Source organism: Psammomys obesus, unplaced genomic scaffold (genome assembly GCF_907164565.1).
Source record: "Psammomys obesus unplaced genomic scaffold, mPsaObe1.curated_primary_1811, whole genome shotgun sequence".
Classification (NCBI taxonomy): domain Eukaryota; kingdom Metazoa; phylum Chordata; class Mammalia; order Rodentia; family Muridae; genus Psammomys; species Psammomys obesus.
Genome location: NW_026596079.1, coordinates 12784022 through 12795125, shown reverse-complemented (window position 1 = coordinate 12795125; position 11104 = coordinate 12784022). Strand labels below are relative to the sequence as shown.

The following is an 11104-nucleotide window of genomic DNA, read 5'->3' as shown; positions in this document are numbered from 1 at the left end:
TGATAGCCATATCATCTTTGTCACAATTCAATTCTCCTGTTACAATGAGCAAATAGCCATAAATAATATATATACAAATGAGGAGGCTATGTTCAATAAAATTTTATTTATGAACACTGGAGTTTGAATTTCATATACTTTTCTCATGCTACAAAATATTTTTCAACTTTTAAAAAAACATTTGTTATCCTTTATTCTCCCACCTTTAAAAATCATTCTTAATTCACAGGCTGTGTAAGTACAGAGGGAGGTGGACTGGCCCACCAACTGGGCTGCTGACCCCTAGACAAGAGTTAAAGATTTTCTTTCCCCACTTCATCTTCAACATGCAGACCGTGAACCATGTTACCTGAAAAGGCCACAGCAGGATTACTCTATTCCATTTATTTGTATTCACTCATTGCATTCAAGCACTCACTTGGCAGCTCTCCATTTTTAGGTACTGTGCAAGATCTTTGCTTTGGACACTGAAGGAATATGACACAACTGTTTTCTCAAGTTCTCAATCTCCACAGCATCTCTAACTTCCCATGAGTATCAGAGAAGATGCAAAGTATGGTGATGTATCAGGCTGATTTGTGAGGCAGTTGTATTCAGTGCTCAGGTTGACTGTAAGAAATTACCACAAACTAGGTGGCTTAGAATAGAAATTTATTTTTTCATCATAATAGAAGTCTGAAATAAAAATAGCAACAGGGTCGGTTCCTTCCAGAGGCTCTTATGGAAAGTGTTCCATGACCTTCTTCTAGCTTCTGTGGTCCAGGAAATTTCAAAACGTGATGTAAACATCATTTGCCTCTATCCTCCCAGGACCTCCACTGTGTCTGTTTGTTTCCCCTTCTTTCCTCTTAGAAGGATTTGTCAGTGGAGTCTGGGCCCACCCTAATCCAGGACCATGCCATCCACAGGTCTTTACAGTCACCTGAAAATGCCCTTCTTCCAAATGAGGCCATATGTACAGGCTCTAACAGACATTACCTTTTGTGGAGTGCACTATAAACCCATTATAATACTGTTAGAAGACTCCTAGAAGACACAGCCAACGTCATCCCAACGGTTTTTGGAGGAAGTAAAAGCAGCTGATTTTTGAAAGATGAAAGCTGGTGTTGGTCAGACAGACATGAGGGAGAAAAGGAAAACCACATTCAGGTTGTAGCCAGATCAGTTATGAAGCAAAAGCACATGGGACAATCTGTAAACAAACAGCAAGTAGCTAAGCTTGGCTGGAGAACAGGATATAAAGTGGGACAGAGTGAGCAGGAGGCCAGCAAAGTCAACAGGAACTTTATCACCAAGTGCTGTGTGCACCACAATCTGGCATGCTGATAGAGAAGGTCCAGAGGACAGCCTGTGATCATCTTCCATGGTTAAGCACTTTAACTGCACCACACCTCAGATCACTTTGTCATTACAACACTGACAAGAATGAATTAGACAACCTTCAAGCAGCTTCTTTCAACCAAGATAGATTTCATGACTCAGATTTTACACTTTTTAAACTAAAATACATGGTCGCTTCCTACCACTAGTGAGATCACAGTCTTTCAATTATTTTCTCTGGGAAGTATTCTTATTGCTCACTGCCCTCCAATGTCAAGGGCTCCTCTTGCTTCTGAAACACCCTGTGCTTCCTGTTGCCGCCCTTTCACTGCTGAGACTGAGAGCTGAGAAAGTACGGTTTTCCTTCTATGAACTATGCTCACAGAGATTAAATCAGAACAGAAGTCAAGTTAATGACACAATCACTGGTCATCTTATACATAACAGTTTTAAAAGCAGTTAAACTTATGTACATAGACAAAAGTAAAGAAAAGTACAAATGAAAAAGACAGTTATCGCCTAAGAGAAAGAAAAATTATGTAATGTGTATATGCATTCCACAGAAATATATACAGGGAAAAATTCCAGAAACCTCAGTAAACCAAGCCACACTTAGAAAAAGGAAAGCTGATTTTATTTTATCAACAGCCATTCTTAAACATGAACATGCATACGTAATATTCTACGCACACATCACAGTTTTTTAACGTTAGTTAATAAAGGTTAAACACACAACATACAACCTTACAAAAAAAGTCAAAATGCAAACTTAAAACTTTAAACAAAAGTATTACTAATTTAAAAAAAGTTTGTGTTGGGTACCATTTGTACAACACAGTTAATTTAAACATCTTCATTTTGGCTGCACATGAAAAAGCGGCAGTAGAAAATAAATCGATGAGGGTTTTAAATAGCAGAATAGGCAGTTTTGCCATGCAGGAGAAGCAATATTAAATATTAGTTTTCAAAAAAAATCCACATTTAAAAATATTTAGTTCAAGTCACAGAACTTTTCTCAGTAGAGACCTCAATGCAATGCATAATTAGCTGCCTTAGATGGCCTGTTTTGAAAGGACAAAATCCCTTTCAAAGTATAACTTTACTGATTTTGGCACAGAAAAGAAGTCTTAAGAACAAGAACATGATTAAAAAAGTGGGAAGAGGAACAGAGGAAAGAAACCAAAGCAAGAATAAGGAGATTTAATGGCAATCACTAAAGACTGTGCATTCTTGGTCACTGAAGAACACTGTGTGCTCCATCTGCAACAGGGGCTTGCTCCACAGCTCTTACTGCAGCATGGACCTAATTTGCTTGGAGGTAGTCTCATCATTCAAATGTTTTGTTGTGTACCTGTAAGAAAGATAGTGATCAATGTTAGGAAAAGAAAATCTATATGGGCTGTGTAAAATGGCAAGATGAGCATCTGGTCAATCAATTCACAAGATCATGCCTTAGAGTGGCAATTTCAATCCTGATCAGGCTCACACTGCTTCTCTCTCCCATCCAACAGATAAGTCAGTTGCTGGTCATCTAGTTATAATTACTTTGCTAAAATGATTAACCAAACTCTGAAATAAACAATTAACTACTCCTCGTTAATGGAAAAATGACAGATCTATCCCACATGCTGGCAAACTTATGGTTCCTGAGCCAGATGCAGCCCACCACATATTTTTGCATGGCATGTGAGTTTAGTACATATAACTAACTCTGTTTAGACTTTGGATCACTGAGAGAGGAAAAACAAACAAAATGATAGGCAATATTCAGTATTAGCATATAAAATTCAAAATTTAATGGTCACACATAAAAGCTGTACTGGAGGGGGACGAGTGGGGAGTGGACATAACAACTGTATGCATGTATGAAAGTCTCAAAAACTAAAAACATAATTTAAAAAGTTGCATTGGAAAGTAAAAGGTTGGTTAACGTATATATTACCCAGGTTATCTTCCTGGCACAATGGAAGACTTAAGTAGCTATTCTAGAAAACAGCCTTCAAAGTCTAAAATATTTACTCACACTCTGCCCCCTTGCAACTTTGTGGTATGAAGACAGTACCCTGAAATATTCACATCCTCTAAGTCCCTTATTTCCAGATAGGCACATTTTGGACAAGAATGTAAATCCAAACTCAAAATGAATTCAATAAAATGAAACACTCTAGAAATAGGTATTTTAAAATTAAACACTGGATTCCTTTAAATAATACAACAGCAGCAAGCAATGTCTTCCAGGAGATATTAGCTGACAGAAGAAGAAAAACCAGACACTCTCCTTACAGAAGGCTTGGGAGTAAAGTGTAAGAAAAAGCTCAGGAGGCATGGAGACCAGAGGGAGGGATCTGGAGGTCAAGTGCAATGAAAGCCTTTAAGAAAGAGTGACAGGATGCTGAGTACTGGAGAAAGCTACAGGACTGTCAATTAAGAAGCCACTAGTGAGGAATAAAGGAGATATCTAAAGTTAGATATGATTAGAAGCAGCAGACAGAGGTTTGCCATGCTTAGACGTGGAAAGTATTCTGAAGATAATTCAAAGGGGTTGATTGGGCTCATAAATATTTCACAGATAATTTTCTTTTCTTTTTTTTTTTTTTAAAGATTTATTTATTTTATGTCTACGAGAGGTCTATCTGCATGTATGCCTGCATGTCAGAAGAGGGTATAAGATTGCATTACAGGCAATTGTGAGCCACCATGTGGTTGCTGGAAAAACTCAGTACCTCTGGAAAAGAAGCCAGTGCTTCTAACTGCTCAGCCATCTCTCCAGCCCCTCACACATAATTTTCAAAGACTAGATCATTGTACATATGTTTACAGATAAATAAATTTAAATTTGTTAAATAAATTTAAACAACTGTTCAGTTTATTTCAAATAAGCTCTAAAAGTGAAGATCCTATCTGTACTCTTTGTAAAACTGAAGAGAGATGTGCTTATCATACATCTGATGTGAACTATATTCTATGTTTTTCAACAGTGACTTCCAGACTGTTCTCATGAAGCAACACTGGAGTGCCTGGTACATATTGGGTGTTCAGTACGTAACTGGAGACAAGTTAGGTTGCAAAGCTGGAAAACATCCATAGAACAACCACCTTAACACAGTGGTTGAGACCCTTTAATACAGCTGCTCATGTTGTGGTAACCCCAACCATAAAATTATTTTCATTGTTACTTCATAACTGTAATTTTGCTACTGTTATGAATCATAATGTAAATATTTTTGGATATAAAAGGTTTACCAAAGGGGTTGCCAACACACAGGTTGAGAACCACTGCTAAAGAGGAATATTTAGTGAAATGGTAGAAATGGGGCAAAGATTTAACTGTCATGTTTTAGACTGGAAAAGCATATATGGCCACACAATACCCTACTCAGTATCAGAAAATATACGTCATCCATTTCTTTGGCTTCTTTACCCTCTCCTTTACTAAAAATAACTAAGGAAAAATGGATAGTTAAGTCTCGACTACAGAATAGTCACACAAGAGTCACAGAATATTTACTCCCCCTGGGACTGTCTGAGGGAGGTGGCCGTGCCCCTGGCAGTTCCAGCATCCTACCCTCCACAGCCAGGACAGAGGTGCTACATCATCACTCCTAGTCAGCAAAGGCAACAACACTGACTGTGTATGAGAAAACCATATGGAATGTATGGATTTATTCTCCTTTGTGCACAAAACTCAAGTCCCCTTTCAAGTGTATGTGACTTCTCTACTGGAAAACAACTGCTGCCCTTACTGACATTCAGCAAAGAAGCAAATACCTGAATTCACAACTCCAGTTCCTTCTAGTGACTAAAGAGATTCGGTCCCAGATCTCTATAAAGTACATATGACTCATTGCTTCTGCTTTTTTCGAACACTGTAAGTTGGAGGTAGTGCATAAATAACTCAAAACATATGCACAAAGATAATTCCATTCAAAATCTTATGGTCATTAATTTTGCAAGAAGTTTCTTTGTTTTTGGTTGCTATGAGAAAGGTATAGTAGGCTATGCTTTCTTAATTTCAGCAGTCATTTAAAAAGTATTAGCCAGAGTATTTATTTAAAATGAGAGAGCCTGGGTCTCAACTCAGGTCTAAGGAAAGAGACTCTAGAGGTGGTGACCTAGAACTCTGCATGTTTTTACAATCATCTATTCTGAAGCACACCCAAGTTCAATACATAATGAACCAAAGACTGAGTTATCATAAAGGACATAAAATTTCAGAAATGAAACCCTGCATCATCTCCAGTTCTTTGGAACCTGCACAACTTCCATAGTTCATGTGATAAGAATGCAGATGCAATGAGAAGTCTCATAGTCAAGACTGCACTGGAAATATGTGGTGCCAAGAAATGGTACACATTACTTTTATAAAGCATCACAAACCCCCAAATAAAAAGTGAGAGCCAGATACAGAATATGATTACTATGAACAAATCAGTTCAAAAGTTTTCCTTACAACTTAATAAAACTAACAGGATATTTCTGTTTTCCTCAGCACTGCATCCTGTGGAAAACACATCAGTCCTGTATTCAATACTATTGGCCCTGCTTTGCTCTAATACTAAGAAAACAAAACAAAATAAAACAACAAAAACTGAACTAATCCTACCTGTATGTTCTAAAAGCAGCACTGCACTTCAGGGGTTTTCAACAAACCTTTTAGCCTGCTTCCTTTAAGGCAACACAACAAATACTAAAACCCTCAAGCTTCTTTAACCTTAAAGTTGTTTTGGATTTTTTAAATAAGCTCTCAGTAAGTAAACTAGGTTGGCCTCTGGGATTTAAAAGGTATGTACCATCATGCTATTTATTCCTAAGTTTTAACAATACACCTCACAATAGATTTCCTGACAACTGTTGACTGCAGAGACTGACCCTTTGGGGAAAAAAGATTAGACAGTAAAAAACCAGGCACACTGAGACACAAACACTACTCAGAAAGGACATAAAAAGGCCCATGCCCTACATAGCTAAAATTAAAATGTACTTTGCACTGCCAAAGTAAGAAGAAAATTTCAAAACACTGGATGTGTGGCTATAAAAGGCTGATAGTTTTTGTCATTCTAAAGTTCATTTTTGTTTTTCTGTACACAGTCAGAAACTGCTTACACAGCACTTCCTATAATACTCATGTGAAGGCTTTACTCAGCTGAAGTAAACTGACATTTTGCTCCATGATATAAACATTACTACATAAATATTTCTATGTTCTTACTATTTTTTGCTTAAACCTCAAATAACCAAGTATAGAAAATTAGCTTCTAGGTTGCAAAATTGTTTTAAGTTGATTCTGTGCCAGGATGTTATAAAGCATGATAATGAACACTTAAAAAGATGTCATGCAGCAAAGTTGAATTTTCAGGAATTACATCAATAATGATTCTTCAAAACAAAGATAACACAGACATGGGATCATGAACTCAGATATGTTACTAGGCTACTACTCAAGAGGAAAAGAACCATGGAACTTTGTACTGTTGTATCAACATGCTAATGATCAGAATGAGCTATGATTCTCTCCATGTGTAAGGAAAAACCCACTAGGAACCCCAATCAGCAAAATGTCTGCCTTGAACATTACTGAAGTATCTTTTAGGTGCCATTCAAACATTTAATAACACATTTTTTTTGTCATACTTAGGTACATATACACACCTGAGAGCATTGAGAAGACCTTCTACACTATTAGGAGGTTGGTCCTTAAGAACTTTGATACAACCTTTCATCTGAGGAGAAAAAGAAAAAGAAAAAGTAAATATCTGCTTTTTTATTAACATTCATTTCAAAAAGGCAAAATTGAAATTGGAGCCTTAACTACAGAACTGAAGAGACCATATACTAGAAATGCTGACTTATTTACTCTTGGGGCTGGAGTTGGCATATGCTATTATTTTCAGTCTCTCAGTGAGGCAAAACTTTCTGGGAATGCAATCAGTCAAAGTAAAGTTCCATTCACAGTAATGAGCTAAGGGAATACATTCTGAAAAAGATCTACATTCTAGTTTCAAGAAGAGAATAGAACTGCTCCAGGAAAGAGGAGTTTCCCAGGTAGCCTGTGACGAGCAGAGGACAGGAACCCTGTGAAGCTGAGAAGGGAGCTAGAGAGTCCTGAAGTCCAGATGATTCAGGTAAAACTAACTGATCGCACAGGCAGTAAAGACTTCTACAGGCTACTCATAGGGAGAAAAACTCAACGAAGATGGTATTTCAAGAGCAGCCTGGGTGTCTGAAAAGCATGGCAGCATAGATTTGAAAGAAGAGGTGTGGATTTTGTCTTGCCGTCTACCACTTCCTAGCAATTCCATTACTTGACCTCCTAAAGTGAAGCTGCTCTAGAAAAGAAAAAAATCCCACAATTATGTTCATAGGCACATGGAAACAAAGTAAAAATTCTGGGACCTGGTTACCACACAAGTAAGCTAATGTTAACTTATTTTTCTTTATATAAAACAGATATATATGAAAGCTAGCAATCCATAATTGATATCTAAAATGCTAAGATCCTGAAATAGTAATGATTAAATAATCCCTACCAAATATTAGTTAGAACTCTGATGTTCAAGAATGACCAGAGAAATGCAAAAAACCACTTCATTTCTAATAGCAACTTCCATTCTAGGCAGATATGGAAATTTATATAATTAGTATAGATACTACAAATATTCACCATTATCATTCAATCACATAACACACCTGCATACTGGCTAGCAACCAGAAATATTGGGCAGTGTAGAAGAAGGAATTCCAAATGTATCACAAACTGTGATCAAGTCTGAGTCTAGTCTGCTACCTTTTAAATAAAACTTTATGATTTCCACGTAAGAGAACAGTTTGCAATCTCAAAGAGCAATAGATAACTTACATCAATTTTGGAAGTTTTGGCAAATGCTCCCACTGGATGGACGTGGTCATAAAGTATTATGACACCCACCATTACCCTCAAGCAGAATGATACTGTTTCTTCATTGGTAAATCTGCTTCTGTATTCCCTAGAGGGTAAAAGATTTGTTTTTGTAAGGCACATCACAAAGTACAATGAACTGATTAGACCTGCACTCAATACTGACTACTTTGATCTCTGAAAGGAATGCCAACATTATCCCTTCTCCACAAGGACCCTAAGGAGAGAAAATGGACATGGTAAGGACTTACCACCCCACGTACTATGGTCCTCACATTTATACCCACCAGGACATTAGACTACTTCTACAATTTCAGAGAAAGCAAAAGTAGCCTTGAATAAGAGTTTGGGGATGCATGCTTAGCAACTTGAGAAAAGTCAGTAGCTCAATGGAGCAAGCAGGTTTGCTATTTTATGGGTCTCTTATCTAAACTCTATTATACTACAAGATTTGATCATATTCTCTCTCTCTCAGAATAAAGGAAATAGAGCTCTCTGAACAACTGGAACACTGTGATCCAGCAGGGAGTGGGCTGGCACTATGTAACCCTTCACTTCCCTGGCCCCCATTCCCTTACACAGGAGAAAAGAGTAGAAGGTGTTTGTCCTCCAGCTCGGTGAGTCCATCAATAACACAGTGTATAAAGAGCACTTTGGGAAATGAGTAACACAAAACCAAAAGTTCTCTAGTAAAAACCATATCTTATCAAGAATCCAAGACACATTTTTTCTGGTGTTGATGGGAAAATAAACCTTATGTATCACAAATGCCTTCCAACAATGCCAGTTTATGAGGGAACAAGGACAAAACTAAGTGTGAGGGAATGTGGCAAATGGAATATAATTATAGCCCTGTTTCCTGGACCCCCAAAATCATGAAATTCCTGTTCTGATAGGAATAAACTTATTGAGGTACCCAGAGTCCAACTCTTTTCTTCAAAAAGAAATACAATAAGCTACCAAAAGAGTTTGACTTTGTTAATACATCCAACACATGATGGCTAGGATAAACTTCTTTTCACTTTCCACACAGACATATTTGTATTTAGATAGGTTTTGAAATACCAGTCAATTTCCTCAATGTTGTTGAGGTGAAAAAGATCAGCTAATACTCACGGTGTCTCCAGCATGACTCTGCATACACTTGCCATGGTACTTAAACAATCTGTGGTATTTTCTATTGGTAAATTTTTATTCTGTAAGTGTACAGAGAACAAAGGAAGCAAGTTAAAGTGAAAAAAATTATTCCTTAATAATTTAAAACTTAATAGAATTCCCCCAAACCAGGAAATGATGTGGCTTCTATTTGTAATTTTCTAGACAATGATCATGATTCTAATCTCTGCTCCATGATAAGGGGGGATAGAGCACAAAACAGACAAGATCCTGCTGCTCTGAAAAGAGATTACTGTTGGCTGAGCAAGAATAAGCACAACCTTTCAAATACAGGAGATGAGTCTCAGATAGGGAGGTTATCCTAAAGATCCTGGAAATTTTATTTATTTCACTACATCTTACTTAGGGTATATAGGTACTCTCTTGTATCACAGTGCATGTGTGGAGGTCAGAGGAGAACAACTTGTGTTAGGTTGTCTGTCTCTCCTACTATCTGAGTCCTAGGAATCGAACTCATATCATCAGACTCAATGGCAGGCCATCTCTCCACGACATGAGAAACAGAGTGTAACAACAGTAGAAATAAGAATAGGTAAAAGAGTAGCAGTCTAATCTGGGTTATGTAGCAGGAGCAGGGGTTAAGATTTCATAAGCATGATATACAGCAGATGAACTGTGGAGCAGATAAAACAATGAGAAAAGAACTTAAAATGATCATCCCTGAGATTTTTGCTTATATCAGTATCATTACTAACAGAGAAGACAAGAGAAAAGGCCTCCCTTTCAGAGATCACTAAGGGCAGGTAATCATGGCAGTGCTTAAAGTACCCCCAGAATCACTGCAAGCAATTAGGCAGCTGTGCCCGTGCAGGTCTCATTTTGGGGTACCAGTCTAAGGATTTTTTTTTTTTTTTTTTTTGGAATCATAGCACTGTGGCGGTCACTACACCTGTAGTGAGTGAAACATCTCAATGCTGATGATGTTCATCATCATCAGAGAAGGGTCACCACCAACTCACCTCTGATACAAATTTTGTTGTTGCATCACTTAAGGTTTTCAGCATCGGGGTGGCCTCAGCATAAAACAAGGACATTCGATTTGCCAATTCATTATTTACTTCATTTTCTCCTTCTGCCTGTGTGGAAATTACTTGACATTAATTCACAAATTATTAAACCAATCTAGTAAATACCTTTAAAATTAAGTTCAGACCTTCATATACAAATACCATTTTAATACTCTTTAAAAATAAAGAGACTGATGGGAGCTAGAGAGATGGCTCAGTAGTTAAGAGCACTAGCTGCTCTTCCAGAGGTCCTGAATTCAATTTCCAGCAACCACATGGTAGCTCAGAACCATCTATAATGGGATCTGATGCCCTCTTCTGTCATTCAGATATGAAAAACAGAGCACTCATATTCATATTTTTTTAAATGTAAAATAAAGATATTATAATACAAATATAATAGTAAGCATTTTTTTTTTTTTTTAAAGAACAACTTTCTACTCAGGCATATTAAGTGGTATTATGGAACTATAATACAGTGGTAGGACATCTTACTACACAAGACACTATTCAAAAGGCTCTGGAAGACGAAAGTATGATTATGAAATTACACCCTTCAGTATGAACATAAAAGGATCTACCCATGATAAAATATAGGCAATAATAGAAGGGAGAAGACCTAAACTAGAAGATGAGGAGGACTGATGAAGACCTGGGTATGTATGTATGTATGTATGTATGTATGTATGTATGTATGTATGTATGT

The 11104-nt window shown here is 37.2% G+C and overlaps 1 protein-coding gene across 5 annotated transcripts in view; it reads right to left on the bottom strand.

The window, feature by feature from the left end:
• Positions 1 to 1932: 1932 nt before the first annotated feature.
• Positions 1933 to 11104, bottom strand: part of Cyrib (CYFIP related Rac1 interactor B) — a 128171-nt gene continuing 118999 nt past the window's right edge. For all 5 annotated transcript variants that reach the window (XM_055626408.1, XM_055626407.1, XM_055626412.1 and 2 more), the window contains 5 exons: positions 10351 to 10467; positions 9332 to 9411; positions 8177 to 8303; positions 6970 to 7040; positions 1933 to 2671 (listed from right to left, as the gene is read on the bottom strand). In XM_055626408.1, coding sequence (XP_055482383.1) covers positions 2608 to 2671; positions 6970 to 7040; positions 8177 to 8303; positions 9332 to 9411; positions 10351 to 10467 — 459 coding nt within the window. In that variant the 3' untranslated portion in view covers positions 1933 to 2607. The remainder of the gene's footprint in view (positions 2672 to 6969; positions 7041 to 8176; positions 8304 to 9331; positions 9412 to 10350; positions 10468 to 11104) is intronic.